The sequence below is a fragment of the Emiliania huxleyi genome, assembly GCF_000372725.1.
Source record: "Emiliania huxleyi CCMP1516 unplaced genomic scaffold EMIHUscaffold_111, whole genome shotgun sequence".
In the NCBI taxonomy this organism is placed as follows: domain Eukaryota; phylum Haptophyta; order Isochrysidales; family Noelaerhabdaceae; genus Emiliania; species Emiliania huxleyi.
Genome location: NW_005201732.1, coordinates 51,333 through 77,794, shown reverse-complemented (window position 1 = coordinate 77,794; position 26,462 = coordinate 51,333). Strand labels below are relative to the sequence as shown.

The window sequence follows — 26,462 nt, the reverse complement described above, 5'->3', positions numbered from 1 at the left end:
GCGGCGGCGGTGCGGGCGGCGGGCCCCCGGAGACGGTGCGGGCGGGCGGGCGGGCGGGCGGGCGGCCCCGCGGACGGGCGGGAGCGGCACCCAGTAGCCGGGCGATGGCTCGAGGAGGGAACCGCCGCACGAGTGCTCGTACTCGAGGACGTGGCAGCGCGAGAGCAGCTCGCCGGCTGCCTCGCGCGCCAGTAGCGCCCGCAGCAGAAGGCAGCGGTCGCACATCGGGAAGGCCAGCAGGTCGGCACCGCTCGCGCCGGACGAGCACTTGGCGGCCACCTGTGGGCGATGGCAACGACATGGATGTGGCGACGATGACGGCGGGCAGCGGCTTGCGAGGCGCATCGCGCCTTGTTGCAGAGGTAGTTGTCGTGGACTGGAAGGAAGCAGATGGCGTCGACCGAGTGGCCGTCGGCTCGCAGCGCGGCGGCCGCGGACAGGCCAAGGCGCACGTGACCAACGTGCGGAGGGCTCATCGTGCCGGACACGAGCAGCACGTAACGGCTAGGCGGGAGCGAGTCGGAGGGCTCGAAGCAGAGGTCGGGAGTCATGGGTGGCAGTCGGGAGGCCAGGAGGCGGGAGGCAGACCTCGGGTTGGGTTTGAAGTTTCTTTTCTCCGACATCGTTTCTGCATTGTTTTGCCTTCATAAATTGATCTATTGAGGGCCTCATGAAAGAATCGCCGCACGCAGAGGCCGGAACCCGGAAGCCCAGGGCTTCGGGCGTGGCGGCACACAAAAAATGCAAACAGGACACAGGTGGCGCATGGGGTGGACGGTGGGATGCGCCAGAAAGCAGGAGAGAACCCGGCAGGCACACGAGGGAGCGCAGGTCCGTCTGAGCGCTCGTTTCTCCTTTGCTTTAGGGGGGGGACGGCTGGTTGGGAGTTGCTGCCGCGTACGCGGACCGCCACACGCGTCCACAGCGGGAGGGTCGAGCGGAGGATACACGCGTCCACAGCGGGAGGATACACGCGCGAGTATCCCCGACGTGCGCGCGTGGGCCTCGGCGTGGTGTGGCAGGGTCGAGCGGAGGCGGCCGATCTTACACCAGCGCAGTCGATGGCACGAAAGCGCAAACAAGGCAAGGCTGCGGATATCGAGCGGAAGCGCAGAATCAAAAAGCCAGGCACTGCGGCCCTCAGCATAAAGCATCGAAAACGGGCCTCGGCGAACGAGGCTCACCTCGCCGCCATCGGAAGCGAGTCGGAGATGGTGCACGCGATGGCCACGACGGGGGTGTCCCAGGCAGGGTCGAGCCAAGATCTGCTGCAGATAATCTGGCCTCCCATGGTGTGCGTTGATGGCTTGAGTGCGGAGGATGACAGCCGCACAAAGCTGCTGCGGTGCTACCAGACTGCGACGCACGCCTTCCCCGTGTACGCAATCCATGGCTTTCGCCGTGCGGCTGTGCTGGTCTTCGAAAGTGGCGACGACGAGCATGCAGCCGGCTACGAGCGCGCACAAGCCGTCGCGGCCGCAGCAGGCGGCACGTTGGCAACATGGGCCGACGCCACGCGGTGGTCCTCGCAGCGGTGGGCGTGGAGGCTGTGCGAACGCGTCGTTGGTTGGCGCAAGGTCCGGCCGAGCGCTACAGCCGACCTGCCCGAGCTGATGGAGCGGTTGGTGCGCATGCGGCTACTGCCATCCTAGGAGGTCTCTTACGATGAAAGCCTGGGTACGGTCTCGGCGGGGTAAGGACTTTAGGTCTTTGTAGAGGATGCGGGACAATGAATTCTTGGACGCCGAATTTCTTTTTTATCTTCGCTTCGCGGTATTAGTGCTTAGAAAAACTCGGGTATGTTAGTAAGAGCCACATACACTGGAAAAAAGGGTTCTTTAAGAAAGAGAAAGTAACAGAAAACAGACAAACCAAACGAATATAAAAAAAGAAGGGGATTTAAGGAGAGAAGACGAGAGAGGAGAGTGCGGTCTGCTAGCCGTCGCCCACCCTCGGGCGTCTACCACTTCCTATCTCTCTTCGCAGTTTCTCACCAATTCTCGCAGCAACCTTCATGCCACCTCGCGTTCTTCCCACTCTCGTCCTCGTTCTCTCTCCTGCTGTTTCATCCTCTGACTCATCGCTCTCCTCGGCCTCGTTCTGAGACGCCGCTGCCGTCTGCCTTGCTCTCGCTGCTTCTCTCGCCTCTCTACGTAACTCCGCCCTCCTCGCGGCATAATTTGGCCCCTCGAGTTTATCTAGCTCCCCTCGCGCAAGGACCACATTTCTGACTCCCACTGTGATCTCGGGCGCAAAGAGTAGGGGGGGGGCTCCCATGGCTTGGAGGTCTTTTCAGTTGCAACCATCGCGAGATCTACACACTAACACAGACATCTGAAGAAAGGAACGACGCGGGAACATCGTTCGACCTCGTGTGACATGTTGTATGGCCACCGGTTGTATCGCTCTCCCGAGAAGGTCACGGTCCCGCGAGAAGGTCGAAGAGAAGGTCTCGGGCTCGATCGCGATGGATTACCCCGACTTTTCGCTTACCCGCGCCCCTTGCCCTTGCCCTTGCCCTTGCCCCCAGTAATCGGCGGCGCCGGGCCCTTGTTGGCAGCGGCCAAGGAGCAAGTTTGTAGCAAGCGGGGACGCAACCACGAGCACGGAACCGTCTGTTGCAATCAGTGAAGCGACCTTGACAATCAGTGAAGCGACCTTGCCACCTGCCGCGATGCCGTGCGTAACCAACAGCGGGTCGTTGTTGACGAGTGGTGAGTACCATCAATGTTGGCACCATAGCAAAGCTAAGGCGCGACTCTGAGGTGACTTCACGAGCATGCGCACCCATTTGACACAGAGGTATCCGACAGCCGAGCCGGCTTCGTATAGCCGCTGAGAAATGCAGAGTTGCCGCCGAGGGACACCAAGCCCGAAATCGCGCCACCCTTTGTGCTTTGAGCTTTGTGCACTTACTTTGAGCAAGAGTCACTCCTCTTTTTTGCGACGGTGTATCAGTCGCCTTATGCCACCGTTGCATATCCATGCCACCGTTGCATATCCGGATATGCAACGGTGGCATATAAGGCGACTGATACACCGGTCGCAAAACTGCATTGGGTCTCGAGTTCGAATCCCGCACAAAGTACATGTATCAGTTACAGTGAAACGTAGGGCGTCTTATAATGACCGCGCAAGATATGAAGGGTGGCTAAGGGCTCTGCCCGCAAGGCGCCCGCGTCGCAGGCGCGGTACCATTGACAAATCTGCAATATACCCCCACACGAGCAAATAGCAAAATCCGAATACCGTGCACGAACTGCGTGATGTGAGCCGTGGACGGGCGCAAGCCTTCAGCTGGTGCCAAGATATCCGTAAAATTGAAACCCGGAACGTCCGCCAAATCCGTGCTTTCGGAGCAACTAAGGGAAAGCCGCTGATCGAGCCCAGCGTGCCCGCGGCCGCCTCCCGCGCAGCACCGCCGCTGGGGACGACACGCTGCGGAATCGGATCGAGCCCATGCACCGGGCAAAGAAGGACGCTGCAGAAGCGGTTGGAGAGGCAGCCGGCGTCTGCCGTCACAACGAGTCCCAGCGCTGGTTGGACATGCGCGTCGGCTCGCCCGAGGACTGCTATCGCGACCCTCCCGTCGTGCCGCAGCCTCCGACGAGCTCTGCAACCGAGGAGAGTGAGGGTGCGCCTCCCCTCACTGCTGGCCTGGCTGCGCACCGCCCCACAAAGCACCCCCTCGAGCATCTCTACAAGTGCAAGTACAAGGGCGACCTTCTCCAAGTCGTCAACGCGCCCGGCGGCTCCGGCAAGACTTTAGCCTTGGCCACCCTCCTTGCGGAGCAGGAGGAGATCCGCTCTCGGTCGGCAACGTGGCAGCTAGTCGAGGGACTCGGTAGTTGTGACCCCCCTGACATATGAGTGAGGACAGGAGAGAGAGAGCTTTTGAGAGAGATTTTTAGCAATACCAAACAACTCTAACACTCACACGTAATTTGGGGCCTGGAGCCCTGTTCACGCGCGCGCGAGACGTGCAGACAGGGTTGCCAGGTGAGAGCGAATGGCGCGGTTCACGCCTCGCACAACAGAGAGAGAGATGCGCTCTGCATGGTGGGACATAAAAGAGAGCGAGTACTTGGGCGAGTAGGCCGTGCGGTCAACGCTGCCGCGCGCGACTTTGCGCGCGAGGCGGCGCAGCTTGAGCACGGCGGTGGGCGAGAAGCCGCCGCCGAACGTCTCGTGGAGCAGCAGGTTGAAGTTGTTGCGCTTGACAAAGATCGCGTCGTGGTAGAAACCGCGATGCGCCTTGACGTAGCCGTGGCCGGTCTTGTGGTCGAAGGGTTGGCCGGGCTGCCCGCGCGCCTTGCAGCCCATGTTTAGGCGGCGGGCCTTTTCTTCGGTGTTGCCGAAGGCGTAGGAGTGGCCAACGGAGGCGGGCGTGCCGCCACTCGAGGCGTTGCCAACGCCCGGCGAGGAGGTCTTGAGGAGGGGCGTCCAGAGCTTGATTTCATTCACGTCATCGCATCCTCCCGGTCCCGCATGGGGTTCCGCGAGGTCGACCTTGTACCCCTCGTTGTACTGCCGGGTGAGCTCTGGTTTCTCCTTGTCGCCGTGCACGACCGGCGCGTTGGCCGGGGCGCGCATCGCGTCCGCCCAGGCGGCGAGGACGCCGTCGTGGGGCCGCCGGTGGTGGGCCTTGTTGTAAAGGTAGTCGCCGAAGAAATCGACTGGCATGCCCCGCTCGAGCGCGACCCGAAGGGTGGGAAGCGCCGCGGAGAGCCAAAGGCCGAGCTTTCGCTGGAGCTCGTCTTGGAGGGTGTCGGAGGAGAGGGCGGTGGCGTACGTACCGTCGACACGGACATCGAAGGCCTTGCCGGCGAAAGGCGTTGAGGCGGAGACGAAGCGCGCGGCTTCTCGACGATAGCTTGGACCGGCTCGACCGCGCTGCAGATGTTTGAAGCGGGTCGAGCTGGCAGCTCTTGGAGCGTCGAGCCGAGGAGTGGGTGTCGGACAGCGCCGACGTGGGACTCCGCTGTCGCGGCGTCCACGGGGCGCAGAGCACGCGTGCTCTGCGCGAGTGCGAGCGCAGGATCGCTCAGGATCAGCAGCACGGCGGCCGCGAGCCTTAGACGCCCGACAGCCGACATGCCAGCTGAAGTAAGGAGGAGTTGTTTTGTTTGTTTTGTTTGAGCTTTTGTGGTGTTGGTGTACGCAATAACGGGACAGGGTAGTCGTTCTCCTTAGGGGACCCCTAGGGTTCTGAGGGCCGGATTTTTTTAAGACCTTCTAAGAAACGAGGAGGTTTGGGGGGTTAACTTGCCATTTAAGAGATTGCAGGCACGGGGGTCCCTCTTTTAAGACCGTTTAAGAAAATCGGCCTCGCCGGCATGCGTCGCTGGGTTCCGCGCCGTTTTCTCCAATTGTCCAATGCCGTTATTAGGCACAAACCCGCCTCTGAAGACACATCTGTAAGTCTAGTGCACTGGCAGGAGCCATACTCGCATAGGGGACGCGTGCTAGCTGACTGTAGCCAGCTTCCCGGCCTACGGCGTCTACCGGGAGCCTCCCGGACCATCGTCCTCGGGAGCTCTCCCGCACCGTTTAAGCGTTTAAGACCGTTTAAGAATCGGCGGCCCAGGCAGCCTTAAAATGGGCCCGGGCCCCGTTTTAAGCCGTTTAAGCCGCAGGCGCCCCAGGGCCCACCCTTTTAAGCCTAGGGGTCCCCTAAGTCGTTCTCTCTAGCTCCCCTTCTAGCTCTTGGCATGAGCTGCGCCCTGTGTCCGACCCCTTTTGCGCAGCAACACCTTAAACTTTTAGGCCCTCCAAATTCGGGTCGGAGCGTAGCGGAGCGAGTGGGCCCCGAGCCCCCGAGTTTGAAAAGGGCGACGGACGCTTGCGTCCTAGCTTCCAACAACGCCTCCCCGGCGCAGAGGGGCCCCCGGAGGGATGCGCAACCGCTCCACGCCACGCCGCTTGCGGCGGTCCTATTCCCAGCTCCGCTGAGTGCCGCGTTATTTTTTGCAGCCGTCGATGGAAGTGATAGAGAGCCTAGTTGAGCTGAGCTCCGCAGCACGAAGTCCGCCACACACGGTGGCCAAGAGCGCAGAAAACGTGCCGGATGCTTTCCCTCTCGCTCCTCGCGCCGCTCTCGCTATGGTACGATCCGGTGAGCCGCTTTGGCTTGCCTGTGGACACTGCGCCGCAAGCCGCCACCGCCTCGCCGCTGATATGTTTCATCCCCGGCCTCGACGGCACCACCGCTTCACCTTTTGTGCAGTGGCCACCGCTCGTGAATGCTGGCTACCGCATACGCGTGTACGATGCGCGAGCGGAGCCGGTGGCAGCGACAATCGACGCTGAGGTCGGCTGCATACTCGACTTTCTCCGGGAGGCGGACGCGCCGCAAACGCTGCTGATGGGCGAGTCGTACGGTGGGGTGGTGGCTGCTTCGGCGGGGCTCCGCGAGCCGTCGCTCGTCAGCAGTCTCGTCCTCGTGAACCCCGCCAGCGCCTTCAGCGAGATGCCCAGCCTGCAGGCGGACGCACGCACACTCAGCAAGGTGCCGCAGGCGCTCTTCCCGGCGGCCTCGTTCGCTCTGCTCGGCCGAAAGACGTTCGACGCAGGCTTCGTCGCGACGGCGGTGCGGGACGTGCTCGTGGAGCGGAAGCTCGAGAAGCTGCGCGAGAGCGAGCCCGCCCTCGCCGCCTATTACGACGCCGCGCTCGCCCATCTCGTGGACGAGATCTCGTCGCAGCCGCCCAAGTGCTGGTTCGACGCACGCTTCGCCAACCTGAGGGCCGGGTGCGGGCTGCTCGAGGAGGGGTGGGAGGCGCTGCAGCCACCGCTGCTGATTGTCGCCGGCACCGCCGACGCGCTGCTGCGGAGCGACGTCGAGGCGGCGCGGCTGGCGGCGCGGCTGGGGCCTCAGAGGTGCAGCGTGCACCTCGTGGAGGGGGCGGGGCACGCAGGCACGCTCGACGCCCGCTGCGACCTGCGCGCGGTCATCGGGCGGTGGGAGGCGGAGCGCGCCGCGCGGCGCGGCGGCGCGGTGGCCGCGAGCTAGGCGTGACACACAGCTGGGTCCCGCATTTCTCACAGGTGTTTGCATGGACAAGAGGGAGGACCGGCCGCCCCCGCCTTGCGCGTTTGCTGGCCGCCGCGCCGGGGGCTCTGCCGGGCCTCTCCAGCAGTGTGTCGTGAGCAGCAGCAGTGGTGGGGCGCCGTGTGTTTCAGCAGCTCTGCGATCGCCTGGGCCAGCTCTCGGAGAGGTGCAATTCAGCTCTGCGGAAAAGAAACACGGGGCCATATTCAGTCAACGCCCGTGATCTGCTTCTCCCACACGGACACGCCACACGTGCTCGAATCCCTCTTGCCGCTGGAGACGGGGTCGAAGCGCTGCTGGAAACCGGAGCCAGACACAGTTGCAACCAGACACAGCGTGCAACCGGCGGGAGAGCCCCTCCGGAGAACCGGACCGAGCCGACCAGGCGGGGGGGCGGACTCTCCCTCCCGCCATCGCCACCGCAGCACCCATCGCCAACCCCTCCACAGCCGGAGCCATCCCCGCCGTACCCACACCCGACGGGACCTGGCCGCGAACTCGAGCACCCGTCAGACAAGGACGGCGACGGCGCTTGGGGGGGGGCGACACGGGAGCCGAGGGACGATGCCGGCGGAAGCCTATTCGTCGGGACGGGCCGGATCTGCTGCGAGATGGTGCAGGCATCCTACCAGTGCCTGCGATGCGGCGCCGAAACGGTCAGCACCCCTGCTGTACGGCATCATCGAGCGGCCCGAGGGTGGCGGCAGCAGCGCCTGCAAGGGAGGCAGCAGTCAAACAGGCGCTCGATGTCGCCGCGGCGCTCACCACGGCGGGCAAGGACCTACCCAGCGTCGAACAGTGGCGGCGGTTCAGGGCGTCGGCGTCGGGAGCCCTCCCTGCCCCCACACAACGCGAAGGAGCAGCCACGTGTGCAAGAATGGCGGCAACGGTCTACGTACCAGCCCCCACGCGAGGTGGGCGCGACGGCGAGCGCCTCACCGCGATGCAGGTGGCGGTTCGAGAGACGACCAATGCCAGGAAGGCAGCAAAGACGATCACGTGGACAGCCACCGAGTGGCGCAAGGCGAACGCGCCCGCGTGGAGGGGCGGCGCCGCTGGGGAGCAAGGACGGAGACGATGACGACGACGTAGACGACGACGACAGCGACGACCGCTCACAGCCGGTGCCAGAGGAAGCCTACCGACGACGAGGGGGCCGGGGAGGAGTGGGACCGTCACATGGGGGGGTCGAGGGCTGGAAGCTGCAGCGACACACGCCAGGCGAGGCAGCCAACCCCCCCCCGAGGACCGCCAGCCCGAGGCGCGACACGAGCGGGGGCGCACCCAGCGGCGGACAGGGGGACGCCGAGCCATCAATCAGGGTGGTTGTCGCTGGAAGCTGACGAGCTGAGACGCGTGACACGGGAGCGGACATAGTCCCGCGCCCCTTGCCAGTCAACAGCATGAGAGGCACCAGGCTCGGCAAGTCCCATTCCCCATGGGGAAGAGAGGCACCGACGAGGCGCTGCGCGACCAGGTATGCGAGGCATTCATTCGACACGTGGCTCCGACTGCGCACCGTTCCCGCCTCAGCCATGCGGAACACTAGATCCACGCCAGCGCTCATCTGACAGGCCAACGGGCAGCCCTTCTCGCAGGAGATCGCCCCCCGACGCTCTGACGAAGCTAGGACGGGGAACGAAGCCGTCGAGGCGATGCGGGCCGCGCTGAACGGCCGCGGCAACGCCAAGGTGGTGCGGCTCGGATGCTCGCCCTCGTGTCGAGAGGGGAGGCTGTGCCACGGGGACAGCCTCGCAGCCATGGCGCGAGAGCTCATCGGCACACGAGACGAGCGGCGTAGAGAGGGGTAGCAACGAGGAGACGCCCCGAAGCCACGCAAGCCGAGGGCCGACAAGGGGGTGCCGAGAGGCCCGCGAGCCCTACGCGCGGTGGCACTCCACGCCGCCGCCGAGCGACAAGGCGTACGGCGCACCCGGCAGGGGTGCCCTCGAGGAGGAGCGGTCGCGACTGCAGAGCCGAGCGCTCCTGACGCCAGCTGCCCTGGGCGGCGGCGTCCAGGCGGGCGCCGCGCCCGGGGCGCGTGCCCTCCGCACGCGCAAGCCCCCGGCGCTGCACGACACGCACAAGTACGCCGCACGGTGCGGCTCAGTGACCCCACCGCAGCGGGCTGTGGGGAAGGGGGCAGACACGGAAGGCGATCTTCCCTCAGACAAGGGAGATCGCTACGTCGCCCTGGATGGCACGTCCCTCAGGCCCGAGAGGCGGGCGGAGCTCGAGCACATCCTCGCGCGGGCCCGAACCCTGCGGGGCAAGGCACGAGCACGAGACCTCGGGAAAGAGGCAACTGACCTCTTCGACACGATAGAGAGAGAGACCGAGCACTCCGACTCCGAGCTCTCCGCCATCAGGGCCGCCCTGGCGCGCGGCGCGGCGGCACGCCCCGAGGCGTGCCGCCCCGGGGACGTTGGGGACCCCGCCGCAAACCCCGTGCACCACCCCCCCAGCGGGCGAGTCACCCGGCCCCGCGCGGCCGAGCAATCAGCGCCTTCGAGCGCGGCCGCGCGCACCGCCGGTAGGGAGACCGACGGGCCGCTCTACGGCGCGGCGGCCCCCCCGGTGGCGGCGGCCGGCCTCACCCTCACCCCGAGGCCGGCCCCCGCCGTGCGCCTCCCGCACCCCTCGGGCTTCAATGCCACCCATCCGGTACCCCGCCCCGCGACATGCGACAAGGGCGTTGGAGTCTCGTGTGTGAACGGAGAGTGCGTGTCTAACCCACAAAGCACAGGCCCGCTTTTGGATGCACAACTGCACAAGAGAGTGGTCGAAGAACAATGTGCTCGCGAGCACGCGCGCCTCGTTAGGCCCTCTGGCGCCATGTGGGCAGGATGGTACTCGATAGCGGCCACGCCATAGGGGCCCATGCATAGGAGGAGCCATGGCATGCGCCGCATTCGCGCTGCAGGAGTTCTGTATACGTTTAGAGCTGTCAAACGTTAGAGCTGAACAGTGTTGCTAGTGTTAACAGTAACAACAGAACAACAGTGGGGCTCCCCAACAACAGTAGCTAACGTTAGGCCAGCTGAACAACAATAAGGAAGGCCTGGCAGTGACCCACGACGATCTCCAGCGTCCAGTGCGGGTAATACCCGAAAATACCTGGAAAACCCCAGGTATTTTCGGGTTTTACCCGGGTTTTTTGGCATTTTCTGCTTGCTGACCACTGAACAACAGTAACAACAGTAACAAACAGTAACAGCTTGGGCTGGGGAGAACACTTGAACAACGTTGAGGATTTTCAGCCAACAATAGTGCAACTGTTAGGCCCAAAGTTAACGTTTGACAGCTCTATATACGTTTTATCCAAGAGCGGCCGCACTCTGCTCGCTACCCCCCCTGCACAACTAAGCTCATGGCCGACCCCCCCCCAGCAGCAGCGCTCTGCTGCTGGGGGGGTCGGGACCCGGACCCCCCCCCCAGCAGGAGCGCTCTGCCTGTGGGGGGTGCTGGCATCTCTGTACAGACAGCAGCTGTAAGTAGCATGCGTTCCAGTGGCGAGAGTTTATAGTCGGCATCAAAATCAGTGGTCTCACCGGCGGGCCCTCCTACTGCCAACCGGGAGGTGCGGGGCACGCCAGCCTCTCTTCTACGCCTCTCGTGCCTCGCGGCTCCTCTGCTTCAAGAAGGGAAGATACGGCTCTCGCAGCCCATCGTACGCCGTGGCACAGCGGGGAGCACAGCGGGCTGTACAAGATATTGTTCCCTATCTTCGCATGCTCGTCGTTGGTGATATCCGCGCGAGGTCATACGCCACAGGCCAGCAATCAATTCGGTGATGAGACTACTGATGGAGGCGCGACGCTCTGACACCGAGTGTTGCTCGACACTGCGACACTGCCGAGTAAACGTTGCCAGCACTCGACACGACGAAGGTGTATTGGGCTCGAAGGCGCGGCGAACACAACCGCCTCGAGCGTACGAGTACCGCTTAAACACGAATTGAGGGCGGAGAGGGGGGGGCGGCGGCGAGGAGGCGGGAGAGCTGGGTCCAGTGCGCTCTGCTGCTGGGGGGGTCGGGACCCCCCCCCCAGCAGGAGCGCTCTGCTGCTGGGGGGGGTCGGGACCCCCCCCCCCAGCAGGAGCGCTCTGCTGCTGGGGGGGTCAGACCCCCCCCCCCTAGCAGCAGGGATGAGCTTAGTTGTGCAGGGGGGGTAGCGAGCAGAGTGCGGCCGCTCCAAAACAACCACACAAGTTAGAAGTTTGGTTCTACTAATATCGCGCGCGGATAAGGCGCGCGCGCCGCGGTGGCGGCGAAATAGAATGGAAGGTTCTTGCTTCCATTTGATTAATTGTCCATTTTCCTCCTGTGCAAGAGCGGAGAGGGCTCGGACGGCGTGCGTGGCGGGAGAGGGCAGGGGAATGGGGGGGGGGGGAGGGCGGAGGGGGGGGGGGGAGGACTCAGCCGTGCAAAAAGCATCGATTAATAAAAATTGATGAACAAATATTGGCCGTCCATGGAGTCCGTCTCGATCTTTCTTGAGAGGCACCGGGCTCGGCAAGTCCCATTCCCCATCCCGCCGGTTGCAACTGTGTCTGGTTGCAACTGTGTCTGGCTCCGACCTCCGTTTCCAGCAGCGCTTCGACCCCGTCTCCAGCGGCAAGAGGGATTCGAGCACGTGTGGCAATATCGCTGGCGTTGACTGAAAAGCGCTGTGTTTCTTTTCCGCAGAGCTGAATTGCACCTCTCCGAGAGCTGGCCCAGGCGATCGCAGAGCTGCTGAAACACACGGCGCCCCACCACTGCTGCTGCTCACGACACACTGCTGGAGAGGCCCGGCAGAGCCCCCGGCGCGGCGGCCAGCGGGTCCGGCGCGCGGCACGGGTGTCAGCAGCGCACCCGGCGGCGGCGACACCCCGACGGCGTTTGCCGCCTCTGCGGCGCTGCGTCCCTGCGCCCCATCTGCTCGTCGCCTCGTGGCCGCACACGGCCCGCCGCGACACACTGCAGCGGCACGGCCCTCTGGTGGCCGCTGCGCCACCGCATTCATTCGCCGAATCTCTCTGCTTGCGGCTTTTGCGTGCTGATCGCCGCTTGCTCCCCGCGCGCAGGAAGCATGCTGTCTGCTGCCGTCTCTTCCGTTGCGCTCGCGCCCATGCGCGCGCCCGCGCCGCGCATGACGGCCATCAATGTTGGCGACGTCGGCACCACGCGCCCGCTCGGCGTGTACGATCCGCTTGGCCTGATGACAAAGATGCCGGAGAAGTACCGCCGCTGGCAGGAGATGGAGATCAAGCACGGGCGGATCGCGATGGCGGCGGTGACGCACGTGCTTGTCACGGCCAACTTCAAGTGGGACGGCTACTGCTCGTACCTCTCCTTCCCGCCCCTCAAGTTTGAGGATATCCCCGCCGGCACGCTCGGCTCATGGGCGGCGCTGCCGCAGGCCGGCTGGGCCCAGATCGTGGCGATCGTGGCCATCCTGGACAACTCGCTCTTTGCGCAGGACCCGAACCTCGAGCCCGGCGACGTGGTCGGCGACCGCATCCCGTGGGTGCGCTACGACGACCCGGAGGTGAAGTTCTTCAAGCTCAACGCCGAGCGCAACAACGGTGCCCCCCCCCCCCCCCGCTCCCGTCGTGTGAAACGCGGCACCCTTGCGTGCTTTCGGCTCCTCGTTGCCGCCCTCGCCGCCCTCGCCAATCCGCCACCGCCCACCTCTCCCCGTCGCGCTGTCCATCCCACAGCCGTCCGCCGCCCCGACGGCCAGCCCCCGGCCACTATCCCACCCCTCGCCTCTGCATGCCCCCAGGCCGCGCCGCGATGATGGGCATCATCGGCATGATGATCCACGAGTCGCTGACGGGCAACCCGGTGTGGCCGCTCCCGTACGAGGCGTGAGCTGCGTGCTGCTGCTGCGCGAGGGTTGAGCGTGTGGCGGCGGCCGGCGGGCGACACCGCCGCCCGCTTTCGGTGGAGCTGGGGCCGCCCCCCCCCCCTCCACTCCGACGTTCCTCCTTCGAATGTGCTTTCGAGTTCTTAGTTCAACGCATACTTGCCACCAAAGACACAGCCAAAAAACTCAATTTTCTCCCCTACTTATTTAGACCGGGCTCACTCGAATTGCACCGCCACAGTGAGGCAGCCGCAGCAGAGCAGCCCTCCCGTGAGCGCCAACCGCGCCGCGCGCGCGCGGCGGCTCGACCTGGCCGCGGCGGCGAGCTCGGCCCACTGCACGCCTGCGGGCACGGCGTACACCATGACGAGCGCGGCGAAGGCGCCGGTGAAGCGCAGCACGTCGGCGATGTGCAGCCCAAAAATGGAGACGGCGGCGGTCGCGCAGAGCACAATCGCGTTGAGGCCGAGGACGGGGAGCGCGCCTGAGCGCACGGCGGCGGGCGCGTGAGAGGGCGCGGTCGCTGAGTGGGTCCGGCCCGCGAGGGGCGGGTGCGTGGACCGGGGTACGGGTCTCGGTAGACGAGCGCGCAGAAAGTTTGAGTGCGGATGGCGTACACGAGGACCGGGTAGACGGTGACGCACTGGAGGACGACGGCGAAGCGCGCGACGAGCAGCGGCGTGGCGAGCGAGGGCGGCTGGCGCACGGAGAGGAAGGAGTTGCGCGCCGCCGCAGACTCGAGCGAGGCAGGGTCGCCTACTCCCACCGAATGGGGCGGGTGGCTTGGCATCGGCCGCAGACCCTTCTCCCGCGGGCGAGAGAAGAGGGTCGCCGAGCGGCGGGCACAGGTTGGCCGAGACGCCGACGGAGACGTAGGTGAGCAGGACGAGCGCATAGGCGGCGCCTACATCTCGCTCCCTCTCGGGTGCACCTCGGCTGATCTCGGCCGATCTCCCCAGGCTGCGCTCGAGAGGCGGCGCCGAGGTTGCGCGCATTGTGCGCGGGCGTGGCTGCGGCGCGGAAGATGGTGATGGCGATCGAGTGGATGAAGAAGGAGAGGGCGAGCGTGCCGAGCACCTTGAGCGACGGCTGCGCGAGCGAGGCTGGCGCGAGCGCCTCTGGCGCGAGGCCGTTTGCGACGGCCGAGGCACCGATGAAGGCGAGGATCAAAAAGAGGCAGGCGATGCCGACGCCGTTGAGGCGCGCGAGCAGCGCCATCGAGCGCAGCGAGCAGAGCGGGAGGAGCAGTGCCAGCACAAGCGCCGCCGCCACGCCCTTAGGGTTCGGCGAGAGCGACGTCCACGCGGAGGCGAGGCCGAGCCCGCCTTGCTCTCGAGAGTCGACCAGCAGGTCGTTGAGAGACGTGGCGAGGTAGCCGTGCATCGCGCACGCGGCGCCGAAGCAGACGCCGACCGAGGCGAAGAGCGTGGCGCCCCAGCCATACCGCCCGAGGTACGCGTGCGCCAGGTCCGCCACCTCGGCCTGCGGGTCTGGCAGCCGCATGCCGTGCAGCAGCACGACGCCACACGTGTACTGCGAGACGCCGGCGCAGAGCACCGCGAGGACGAGGCCGAGGAGCCAGCCCGACTCGCGGAAGCAAGAGGGCATCACGAGCAGCGTCGATCCCATCATCGTGTTCCAGAGCACAAACACCAGAGCCGCGGAGCCGGAGCCCTTTGTGGCCGGCGGCGGCGCCTCGCTGGCTTGAGGCGACGGGCCAGAGGCTGCTTCGCCCTCGGTGTCGCACCTCACGGCGTTCTCAGGGTCAAGCAGCGGCGCGCTCCGCGCGTCTGGCTGCTGCGGCTCGGGCATATATCAGGCGGCTAGCTAGTCCGCGGCTGCGTCAGAAAAAGAATTATTTCTGGATTAAACAACTGTGCCCCGCCGCCAGCGGCAGGCAGTGCGCAAAGAGCCGGCCGGGGTCGTAGACGCGCTTCAGGGAGCGCAGGCGGGACGCACTCGAGGGGGCGAACGCGTGCGCCGCTAGCTCCCGGTGGTCCTCGGGCCCGAGGTCGACGGTGTATGTGCCCATGGAATTGTGAGAGGGAGAATATGCTGCCCGTTCAAGAAGAAATTTTGTAGACCCAGGGTTTGCATTTTTTGATACACCAGAGACATCGAGACGTCGACTAAGCGCTGTGCGCTGATGGCCTATGCAGAACTTCGTCAGCGGCCTCCTACTATAGCACCCACCGCGCGGTTGCGCGAGTTCGAAAGTGCGGGCCTACACGGCTCTTACTAAACGGACAGACCTCCTTGTGCCTGCTGAGATTCCCGAGCAAACCAGGTAGCTCTGTCAGCCCCACTCCGGTGGTGTGGTACACGCAGGCACCCACCCGCAGGTCGCCGCCGCCCTCGAGGAGCTCCGACTCGCAAGTGCTCCATTGCGCCTCCGAGATGGCCCGGAGCAGTCCGCTCGATAGGACGTAGCCAGCGCCCCCGTGAGGAAATGCATAGACATAACCGCGCCCGTTTGCAACGTGCGGGTGTTTGATGGAGCTGTTGCGGAAGTGCCGCGCTCTGCGCACAGTCAGCACACAGTCGGAGAAGTGTACGAGGTCTTGGATAGAGCAGCATTTTCCCGCAAGTATACTTTTCCCGCTGCTGCAACTCGTCTGACCCGGCGGTGCCGGCATGCCAAGAAAGTGCCGGCGAGCCGGATTGATGGGCGACAGCGCAGCTCTCAAGGCGTCGACATGGAAGCAGGTGTCCATGTCGCCGACAAGGAGCCAGTCAAACTCAAGCGTGCGGTTGGCGAGCCGAATAAGCGCGAGGGGCCGGTTGTCAAACTTGTGGTTCGAAGGCCCATACCGACGGGCAAAGGCGTCCTGCCCAGGCACAAACCTCAGATTTCGTGAAGAATCCTCAAGGTCCCCGGCAAAGATGGCAGGGACGCCGGCGAGCCAGCTGCGTCTCGCAACATCGATACTGTCGGGGGTGGAGTAGACCTGTGCCACTGCAAGTCGCATTACTCGCGCCGTCGATGCTATGCAAGATTGAAGGGAAGGCCGGATATTGGAAGGAGTATTCTACAACATGATTGTAACATTCTACAACATGATTTTAGTCACCGTTGGAGCATAGCAGCTCGCGCGGCGCCGCAGGCGCCTGTTGATAGGTCCAGGTGATAGCCCTGGGTAGGCAATGTATACGCCTAGTTGGAATGAATGGACCTCAGATCACCCGCCCGTGGTCCCGCCCGGTGCTCTGCCACCCTCTGCCGTGGGATTTGTGACGCCGCCGCACCGCGCCGCGGCCGGGGGGCGGGGGCCATCCTCCGGAGGCCGAGGATGGCCGTGGCGGACCGGGACGAGCTCTAGGTACTAGGAGGTGAAGTGTCTATCTATATTGTAGACCGGCCAACCATGTGCACAATAAATCTCAGTTTAGCTGACGGTGACGCCCATGCGCCCTACCAGCCCCTGTCCAAGCCGGGCGGGTTGCCAACACCACGGCAGCGCCCGAGCGGGCGGGAAGGTGAGCAGGCGCAGGAGAGCCATCTCCGCCCTAGCCCCGCCCATGTGATCCTGCTCGTTGCCGCGATGTCGCCCCTGTTTGTCTTTCTCTCGAGGGGTGTAGGGCCGCGGCTTGATATCTGTTCCTCGACAGCGTACGACGTCGTTGCTTCGGCCGAATGCAGCCATGACGCTGGGGTCTAGTAGCGTCTGGTCGTCGTTGCGCCGGATGCCAGTCGCACGCATCCCACTCGTCAGGCGGCGGGCGTCGAGCGATAAGTGCGTGCGTGCCCGCCGAGTTTCGCCAATTTAGGTCCAATTACTCATCAGGAGCGGTGCAGCCATGGCCCATGCTTTCTGACCGGGCGGTCGCCGTAGACACGGTTGAGGTAAAGGCCAGACATCTTGCCCCTGACGGGTGAGACAAGCACAAGGGTGTTGATGCGCCTGAGAGCGGCACGAGTGGGCCGTGCTGCAGCTTGCATGCGTGTGGCCAAAAAGACACTGACAAGAAAATCCATCGCAAAGACACAACCGTGGAGCCACAACCCTGTCTAGACTTGGAGCACTTGGAGTGCAGTCATTAACCGCACATCCAGCCTCCGGGGAGCTCAACGGATTCTTTCTTTTTTGAAGCACAACGCCGGCGCGCCGGGCGAGCACATTGTGAGGCTCGAGATTGCCATTACCCCAACGCGCTGCCGAATCGACGATGACCGACGACGCCAACCGTACGCGGTCCGCCCTCGTCATTGGCGTCCAGAAGGCAGGCACGACGCTGCTGCACGCTGTGCTGCTTCTGGCGCTGAGGCTACCCAATACACACCCAGCGTACCGTACAAAGGAGCTGCATTTCTTCGAGGACAATGACTGCTCAGGCTCCCATCGCGACACCGTCCACTGCAAACAGCTCCTCGACCAATATGCTTCAGACGGCTGGCTTGTGGACGGGTCGCCGGACTATTTCCAAAACGCTCACATCTGGGGATCGCTGCACTTTACACTGCCGCGGGCGGCGCTGCTCATCACCCTGCGCGACCCGGTTGATCGGGCCTATGCAGCATGGGCGCAGAATCAAAAAGGATCGCTTGTGCCGACTGAGCCATCGGGCGATCTGCGCAGCTTCGACAGGGCGGTGAGAGAAGAGCTCGAAGACCTGTGGCATCGGTGCTCGGACGCCGCCACGGCAGGAGCGGCGCGGCCTGCAAGGGCGTCGGATCTCGCACTCCAGGTCGCGGCGAGCATCCAGCCGTGGTATGCGCCAAAGGGGGCCGTTGCGGCGCTCGGAATCACGGAGAATGGCTCACAGTGCTTGAGGCACTGGCGGCGCGACTGGCTCCGCTGGAATTACCATACCAACGGGACGTGGTGCGGCAGCTGTAAACAATACCTCGCGCGCGGGTTTGTGACGGACAAGCTCGCCGCCTGGGAGCGAAGCTTTGGCGGATCGGTGCTTGTGCTCGGAATGGAAGGCGTCGTAGCCGACACGCCGGCGACTGCCTCGCGCATCCGTCGCTTCCTCGGACTGCCGACCGTGCAGTGGAGCGGCGAGAGCCTCGCAGCGCTGAGCGCCATCGCTCGACGGACTTCATGGCATCCGGCGGCACGACGGCTCAAGGCGGCGAGCTGGTCGGACGGCGTGCTCTCCATCCTATACCGCGAGGAGGTGCGCCGGCTATGGATGCGCGTGCCGGCGATCGTCGACTCGTGGGCACGCTGGAGTGGGCCAGACGACTCGACGGTGGACGGCTTCACCTGCGAAGCCGGGGTCAACTATGTGGGACGTTGCGTGCCTGACAGCCATAACTCCGCGAACAAGCCAGGCTGCCGCACGATGTCTGCGCAAACGAGACGCAGCTGCCAAGAGCTGTGCGTGCGCCATGGGGCCTCGTGCGTGGCTGTCGTGTACAACAAGTGGCGCCAGTGCTATCTGAAGGCGGAGAGGTCGCCAACCACACACGAGTCGGTGCGGCAATACGGCACGGTCGGCTGCTCGCGTGTGGTGGAAGGTGAGTACACACGCACAGAGCGGCAGGCTGCGGCAGGTCAGGTAGCGGCAGGCTGCACGGCTCTGAGCTTCCTGGTAGCTGCTGTGCTAGCAAAAGGAAGGCGCCTCAACATCAACGTCACTGGACTCTTCCGCCGCATGCACGATGCCGACACCCTAGGGCTACAGGAGGCCCGCTGTCCCGCGAAGGAAGGCTCGGTCCGCGACGACAAGGGACGCGATGAGTGTACCTGATGCAGCGAGCACTGTTAGCATGTGCATGTGGTCGCGAATGTGCAGGTGTGGTTCACACTGTAAAACGATCACCTCTTCTGAGGGCGACCTGTTGATAGGATATAGCGTCTACACACAGGGGCCCGAGCGGGCCCGACCTGTGGGGTGTGGGCGCGCAATCGAAGGATGGTACGAGTGTGTTTGGGAAGCGTTATACCGGCGTGGCAGTTGTTGTACGGCGATCTCTGGTTCATTCATAGCTCCGCGATCACCCCTCCCTGGGCGCGCTGGCCCGGCCCGGGACGTTTAGGCACGGGCCTCCGCTGCTTCGTCTCTCTGCCACTCCCTCCCTCTCCGTCCCTCCCACGAAGATCTGACACCAGCCAGCGTCTCACACCCACGAAGATCTGACACCGCCGCCATGCCCAACCTTGACCCGACCACCGTCATGCCGATCCTGCTCGCGTGCCTCTCCTACGTCTTTACGACGCTGCACACGCTGCGCTCCGAGCAGCACAAGTCGCTCGTCTCGCGCGTCTCGCAGCAGCTGCAGTCGCTGTATGGGCCTCTTCTCGCGTGCGTCACCGCGAGCAAGAGCTCGTACGAGGCGATGGTGCGCCAGTTCAGCGGCAGTGCTACGGACCAGTGCCCGAGCGCAGCGGACTTTCGCGCGGCGGTCCGGCGCGATCCGCATGGGCCGGCCGCATGCGCCTACCGGCAGTGGGTTCGGGAGGTGCTGCTGCCACTGAGCGCCAAGGCGGCCGACCTCATCATCGCGCGCGCGGACCTGCTCGAGGGCACCTCGATCGAGCCCACGCTGCTGCAGCTCGTCGCGCACGTCTCGGCGTACAAGGTGATACTTCGCCAGTGGGAGCAGGGAGCCATCGACCAGGTCTCCGCCATCTCGTACCCCGATCACATCCACGAGTGGATCAGTCGAGAGTTCTCGCGCCTCAAGCGGCGCCAGGCAGCCTTGCTCGGCCTCAGCGGCAGCGGCGGCCTGATGAGATTGGCGGCCTACTCAAAGCTCTAAAGTCCCCAAGGCGGGTTTGACGTCAGCCCCTTTTGGCATACTCACATCAGCTAGAATACTCGCATCAACACACACACAGCGCTGCTCACAAACAACGGTAAGAACTCCGCGCAAAGAAAGAAGGCGAGCGGCGCCGGCGGGCCCCCGCCCGCCTGTCCGTGACTCCGTGTCGACGTGTCGAGATGCAGATGGAGATCCGAGGGGAGACGAAAGTGAGTCACGTGTCAAATAAAGACCGCGGGCGAAGTCGAGCACGGTGGGTGATGCTCCGATAAACCCGCCGGATCTTCGACAAAAGCAGGGACATTTCTTTTTTTGGAAGGGTAGGTGTGAATACAGCTTTCTGGTAGGGTTACATCGACGAACTATGCGGCAATCGACTGGGGGGCAGCCCCCCAGCACATCCCGCACAGAGACCTGGATGTAACCCGATTGTGAGCGTGAGTGAAACCGCCGATGCGATTGCTCATTGCTCAGTCAGTGACCGACAGTCAGTCGCAGCAGACTTTGACGATTGGCGGCCTCGCGCCCTCAGTCGCCCTCCTCTACTAACGGCCCTGCCCCAGCCCAGATGCCTCATCCAGGGTGGTGCAACCACTCGCGCAGGGAGGGAGAGACAGTCGGCGATCTGCGCCGCGCAGATGAGCTCCGCCTCGTCTGCGTCGAGGACGTCCACCGCAGGGCTATCATAGCGCCATATGACGCACTGCCTGTTGTTCATTACTTCGCAGGTGCCAACGTCGAGGACAATCTCACTGGTGGCGGCTGCACCCGGCCGGCGGTAGGAGAGATGAAGGCTAATGTACTTGGCAGTGTACGGGGCCTTCCGGCGTGAACAGTGCCCCGGGACGAAAGAGGAGGCGACGTCTCTCTCGTCCACGAGCGCCTCGATGTGCGCATCGACGGTGTAACCAGCTTTGAGAGACGGGAACGAACGGCGGTGAATCGCCGACAGGTGCGCCTTCGTTCCTACCACCACTCCCACCACCGCCAGCTCCGCCGTGGACCTTGCCGGGCCCTCTGATGATGTAGTACCGTGGAGCAGTTCGTCCGAGCCGTTGTTGTACTCTGCTGTGGCGCCAGCTCGGTGTACAATACGGACGAAGACGGCCACAGCAACGGTGTAACCAGCGCGAGCAGGCAGCGCGAACCGCTGTGCTCGGCGCCGGCCGCCGAAATCCTCTCCGAGTTCTTTGGCATAGGGGAACCCCAACCCTAAATTTTCTTCGCCTGCGGCGGGCCATCACTTGGATTCGCTGCTTTCGGATTCATTTCGCACGCCTTTATCCGTCACTCCCCCGAAGATTGGAGGTGTTGATTTATGCACAAATCTATGTGTTGCGAGCGCTAGATGGCGAAATTTTCTTCGCCTCCGGCGGGGCCGCTCGCCGCGGGGCTAGAGAGGGACTTTTGTCGATGTCGGCTAGAAGTGCTGCACCTTTTTGAGAATTTCACCCCGGTGCCGTTATTGTTCGACGACGTCGAACACGTCGATTGAGTAGCCGTGTGATGGACGACCGTGCGGCGTGCGCTTGCGTGACCAAGGACAGTCAGGTCTCAGGAGCTGGAGAGCCCCACCTGTGCCCCTGATCGTCCTTCCAAAATCCTGCTCGTGCAGGTGGGGACCCTGTCCTCCTCCCCTATCCCTCGTTTGGGTTGTCTGTTTTCTTTCTTTCTTTCTGACCAAGGACAAACAATCAGATATCAGTGACAGCAGCTGTTGTGGAGAGCAGATCTGGGACTTAGCGCTGCTCACAAACAAGTAAGAACTCCGCAAAGAAAGAAGGCGAGCGGCGCCGGCGGGCCCCCGCCCGCCTGTCCGTGACTCCGTGTCGACGTGTCGAGATGCAGATGGAGATCCGAGGGGAGACGAAAGTGAGTCACGTGTCAAATAAAGACCGCGGGCGAAGTCGAGCACGGTGCCGTTATTGTTCGACGACGTCGAACACGATTGAGTAGCCGTGTGATGGACGACCGTGCGGCGTGCGCTTGCGTGACCAAGGACAGTCAGGTCTCAGGAGCTGGAGAGCCCCACCTGTGCCCCTGATCGTCCTTCCAAAATCCTGCTCGTGCAGGTGGGGACCCTTAGCCCCACCTGTGCCCCTGATCGTCCTTCCAAAATCCTGCTCGTGCAGGTGGGGACCCTGTCCTCCTCCCCTATCCCTCGTTTGGGTTGTCTGTTTTCTTTCTTTCTTTCTGACCAAGGACAAGACAATCAGATGTCAGTTGACAGCAGCTGTTGTGGAGAGCAGATCTGGGACTTAGCGCTGCTCACAAACAAGTAAGAACTCCGCAAAGAAAGAAGGCGAGCGGCGCCGGCGGGCCCCCGCCCGCCTGTCCGTGACTCCGTGTCGACGTGTCGAGATGCAGATGGAGATCCGAGGGGAGACGAAAGTGAGTCACGTGTCAAATAAAGACCGCGGGCGAAGTCGAGCACGGTGCCGTTATTGTTCGACGACGTCGAACACGATTGAGTAGCCGTGTGATGGACGACCGTGCGGCGTGCGCTTGCGTGACCAAGGACAGTCAGGTCTCAGGAGCTGGAGAGCCCCACCTGTGCCCCTGATCGTCCTTCCAAAATCCTGCTCGTGCAGGTGGGGACCCTGTCCTCCTCCCCTATCCCTCGTTTGGGTTGTCTGTTTTCTTTCTTTCTTTCTGACCAAGGACAAACAATCAGATATCAGTGACAGCAGCTGTTGTGGAGAGCAGATCTGGAACTTGTGTAGGGGAGACCTACCGGGTATGGAGAGGCGGTCTCCATTTCTTCCTTTCGCTCCAGCCTCTGGGTTCCAACTTTTTCCGGGGTATGGTATGGTACCCTCGCGGCCCAAAGGGTGGGGGGGTATGGTACCACCGCAGCAGGGTTTGGACTTTGACTTTCTGCGGGGTATGGTATGGTGCAATGCAACCCACCTCGAGACCATACCCCCCCCGCCTGCTGACAGACCCAGCCTCCCGGAGACCGGGGATGGGTTGTCGTCCATACCATCCCTGGAGTGCAGCGACTCCTAGGTGTCACTGGTTCGTCCACGCCGCCGACTATTCGCTTGTGTGCCCAGCGGGCCCAGCTCCGATCCATCTGTCTGGTATGTGGGCGACCTCGCTCCTCGTCGCTCTGGCCGCGCGCCACACCACCGCCTGCACCACACTCATCGTCGGCAAGGACGCGAGCGTGGACGGCTCAGTCATGGCGACGCACTCGGACGACGGTGAGAGCAACCCCGATGCTCGGGTCGTGTACGTCCCGGCCATGGACCACGCGCCGGGTGCCACGCGGCCAATCTACTACGACACAGAGGATTTCCCTCGATTCGTCGGCGATCGTGGCGTCGAGGCGTACCTTCAAAAGAACAACCCGGGCTTCAACGCTTCGGTGCCGATTGGCCACATTCCGCAGGTGGAGCACACGTTTGGCTACTTTGAGGCGACGTACGGGATCCTCAACGAGCACCAGGTCGGCATCGGCGAGTCCACGTGCTCCTCCGTCTTCGGGGCGCAGGCGCGTGGCCACGGAGGCCACGCGCTCTTCTCTGTCGACTCGCTCTCGCGCATCGCGCTGGAGCGGTCGAAGAGCGCACGCGAGGCGGTGCAGCTAATGGGAGACCTCGCCGTCGCGGAGGGCTTTTACGGTGCGGGAAGCTTCGAAGGGACCGGCGAGTCGCTGATGGTGATCGATCCGAGAGAGGGCTTCATCTTCCACGTCCTGCCTGACCACAGTGGCAAGTCTGCCGTCTGGGCAGCGCAGCGCGTCGGCGACGGCCAGGTTGGGGTCGTCGCAAACATGTTCACGATCCGCCACCTCCTCCCCAACCGGACGACGCGCGGCCAGCCCGACTTTCTCTTCTCCGACTCGGTGCACGAGATCGCGCAGCGGAGCGGCTGGTGGAGGCCGTCCGACGGACCGCTCGACTTCACACGCGTGTACAGCGACGGCGAGTATGCGCACAAGTTCTACTCTGGCCGACGTCTGTGGGGGGCGTACCGGCTGCTCGCGCCCGACGTCCCGATGCCGAGCGACTACTCCGACCTGCGACCCTCGCCCGTCTACCCAGCGACTGTGAGCACGCGGCGCAAGCTTTCTCCACTCGACCTCATCGCAGTTCACCGCGACATGTACCAAGGCACGCCCTTCGACATGACCGCCGGAGCGGCGGCGGGCGCCTTCGCCAACCCCGACAGGTACTCCGCCTCGGGCGTCACAAAGCTGCGAGGCGCGTGGGAGCGGTCCATTGCGCTGTACCGCACCTCGCAGACCCACGTCGTGCAGGCGCGGCGGCTGGCCGCCTGTTCACACCGAGAGCTGTGAAGAGGCGCTTCTCACGCAAAAGCACAGCCCCGGGCCCGGCATCGCACGACAGCACAGTGATGCTCCCCAGGGCGCTGTGTGCACTCCCGCACGCCCCCCACCTTTAGGCGCGCGGCTGGCTCCCGCCCACCATCGGCGGCGTCGCATGGTACGGTCCTCACGCCGCGCACGGCACCTGCTTCCTGCCGCTGCACATCGGCGCGCAAGCCGTGCCCGCGCCGCACGCCGACGCGGACCCGCGAAGCGTGTCTCGCCGCTCCGCTTACTGGGCGCATAAGTTCGTCCTCAACCTGGCGCGGGCGCGGTACTCGGACATGATGGGGGTGGTGCGCGCAGTGCAGCGGCGGCTCGAGGCGGCCGCGTGGGAGCGAGTGCGCGCCGACTCGCCGGCAGCGGCGGCAGCGTCCCTCGCGGCGACGAGCGACGCGGAGGCGGAGGTGATCCTGGCGGAGTGGTGGGCGCTGCCCGACGAGCTGATGCTCCGCTTCGCCGACGGGTGGGCGAGCAACGGGCCGGCGATGGGGTACGTGGACGCGTGGCTGAAGAGGGTGGGGTGGGAGGAGGGACCGCCCGAGCCGCCCAGGGACCCGGCGCTGCCGCGCTGCTGCCAGGACACGTCCGGCGGCGCGGCCTCCTTCGCCATGTCCCGCCGCCGCGCCATGCGGTGATGGCAAGCACGCTGAGCCGTGAGCGCAGCGATGCAGATGTGTATGGTTGGTGTACCACACGCGAACCGTCGTGGGTGGGAGTGAGAGCTGTGGAGCGTGGAGATTCGAAGCCATGGCCCCCTACACTCTAGCTGTTTTGTCTCATGTATCCGCGTGTACACAGGTCATGCAAACGCTAGTGTCGCTGACACACGCTGTCCCCGCCGGCGTGCGTGTAGGAATACACTCTCTGTTCTCTCTCTCTCACTCGCTCCCCTCCCGCGCGGCGAAGATAACGTAATCACCCGTACGGCCGTAGCCGCGTACCTCTGGATCTCACTGAGGCTGCCCCTCGCGCAGACCGAGCAGAGCCCGGCGGTGGCAGGCGCGAACCAAGCCTCTCACAATCCCGTGCACGTGCGACTCCTCTCTCGCAGAGAGGACACTGAAGCCCTCCCCTCCCTCTGGGCCAGGCGCCAGCTGGAGCGCCAGCAGTGTCGCTCGTGCGAGCGGCCAGGCTACCTGCTGCAGGAGCGGCGACTCCTTCTTGAGCCCCGCGTGCCCGTTGCGGATCTGAGAGAGGCGAGCGAGCTGCGAGTGAGGGCCAACGGGAGGAGGAGGAGAGGACCCCGAAGCTGGTGGCGTGGGAGGTGGCACACACCTTCTCCATCCCGACGACCACCAGCAGCCGCGAGCACCGCCGCCGTCCCCCGGGCCGGAGGGGCAGCGGGTCGCTCGGCGCCGGCAAGCTGCGAGCGAAGTGCTGGGCGGCGGCACGTGCCGTGTCGAGCAAGAGAGGGTGGGCCTCCCTCTCCTCCGGCCGCGCCACAACCGCCTGAAGAGAGGCACGCTCGCGCGGCGACAGGTTGTCGACGCAGTGCCGCAAGCTGCCGACGAGCGCCTCAGCCGAAGACACGTGCACGGCGTGGAGGGCTGAGGAGAGAGCGCCCTGCGACGTCCAGATCTGCATCCACGTGCCAGGCGGCGCTGAGGCAGCCTCGCGGCTCCAGCCGGCTGGCCAGAACTCATCCAGAAAGGCTCCGAACCTGGGCCTCGAAGCGAGCCCGGAGCCGAGCACCAGCCTGCAGCGACGCACGCCACCGCCGCCGCCGCCGCTGCTGCCCTCGCCGCCGCCATCACCGCCGCCGCCGCTGCTGCCCCCGCCCCCGCCCCCGCCCCCACGGCTGACCCGCGGGACCGGAGCAGCGACCCCGTGCGCGCGGCACGCCTGCTCGAGCAAGTCTTCCGAGTCCGAGTCCGCCTCCGTACCCTCGCTGTCTTGCTCGCTCTCGTGGCCGGGCACGGGCACGAGCCGGAGGTTTGCGCGCCGCAGGGCCAGCTTCTCGCCTGCCACGCGGATGATGTACCGCCCCTTGGCCTCGCCCTCCGACTTGTACTTGCCGATCGTCACCCGCCAGCCGTTGAGGTGCGGCTTCCCCGCCAGTCCGGTGAGCAGCGCCTCTCGCCCCACCAAGCTGCCATCCTCCTCCTCCTCCGAAGCGTTCGCTGGCGGCGGCGGTGGCGGCGGCGATGGTGGCAATGCCCGTGCGGGCCTCGGCTCAGCACCCACGACAGCGCAACCCACAGCCCGCGACAAGCGGCAGCACTGCGCGTCGCCGCCGGCAGCGCAGGGGTCGTCCGGGTCCTCCTCAAGCAGAGGGCACAGAAGCCGCTCCCTCGCGGCGGGGCAGCCGCAGCAGCCGTAGGCTGCGCGGAGGGCCGCCTCGGAGCCGAACCGGCCGGCGACTCGCTCCACCTGCGCCTCGCCGAGCCCGCAGCCGAGGAGCTTGCGGCGGAGGGAGGCGCTCCTCCCGCGCTGCGCCGCCGCCGTCCACTCTCGCCGCGCCACGCCGAGCGGCGTCAGCGAGTCGAGCGGCGCGTCCCGCTGCTCGTGCCA

The 26,462-nt window shown here is 64.7% G+C and overlaps 6 protein-coding genes across 6 annotated transcripts; 5 read left to right on the top strand and 1 right to left on the bottom strand.

Moving 5' to 3' along the window:
* Positions 1-894: 894 nt before the first annotated feature.
* EMIHUDRAFT_361363 (hypothetical protein) lies at positions 895-1,739 on the top strand. The gene has a single exon (XM_005791549.1). The coding sequence runs from the start codon at positions 1,062-1,064 to the stop codon at positions 1,650-1,652; it is 591 nt and encodes a 196-aa protein (XP_005791606.1). The 5' UTR covers positions 895-1,061; the 3' UTR covers positions 1,653-1,739.
* A 4,328-nt stretch (positions 1,740-6,067) lies between these two features.
* Positions 6,068-7,149, top strand: EMIHUDRAFT_223651 (hypothetical protein; the record flags this gene model as incomplete). The annotated part of the gene is made up of 2 exons (XM_005791548.1): positions 6,068-6,960; positions 7,140-7,149. The coding sequence occupies 2 exons, from the start codon at positions 6,068-6,070 to the stop codon at positions 7,147-7,149; spliced, it is 903 nt and encodes a 300-aa protein (XP_005791605.1).
* Positions 7,150-12,162: 5,013 nt separating this feature from the next.
* Lhcf28 (light harvesting protein) lies at positions 12,163-12,908 on the top strand (the record flags this gene model as incomplete). Its single annotated transcript, XM_005791547.1, has 2 exons — positions 12,163-12,619; positions 12,820-12,908. 2 exons carry the CDS (start codon positions 12,163-12,165, stop codon positions 12,906-12,908), a joined length of 546 nt encoding a protein of 181 aa, XP_005791604.1.
* Positions 12,909-13,121: 213 nt separating this feature from the next.
* On the bottom strand, positions 13,122-15,872 carry EMIHUDRAFT_108941 (hypothetical protein; the record flags this gene model as incomplete). The annotated part of the gene is made up of 4 exons (XM_005791546.1): positions 13,122-13,387; positions 13,465-13,659; positions 13,812-14,700; positions 15,156-15,872. 4 exons carry the CDS (start codon positions 15,870-15,872, stop codon positions 13,122-13,124), a joined length of 2,067 nt encoding a protein of 688 aa, XP_005791603.1.
* Positions 15,873-17,070: 1,198 nt separating this feature from the next.
* Positions 17,071-18,600, top strand: EMIHUDRAFT_223644 (hypothetical protein; the record flags this gene model as incomplete). Its single annotated transcript, XM_005791545.1, has 2 exons — positions 17,071-18,367; positions 18,527-18,600. 2 exons carry the CDS (start codon positions 17,071-17,073, stop codon positions 18,598-18,600), a joined length of 1,371 nt encoding a protein of 456 aa, XP_005791602.1.
* A 4,100-nt stretch (positions 18,601-22,700) lies between these two features.
* Positions 22,701-24,586, top strand: EMIHUDRAFT_223642 (hypothetical protein; the record flags this gene model as incomplete). The annotated part of the gene is made up of 2 exons (XM_005791544.1): positions 22,701-23,870; positions 24,026-24,586. 2 exons carry the CDS (start codon positions 22,701-22,703, stop codon positions 24,584-24,586), a joined length of 1,731 nt encoding a protein of 576 aa, XP_005791601.1.
* Positions 24,587-26,462: the final 1,876 nt, after the last annotated feature.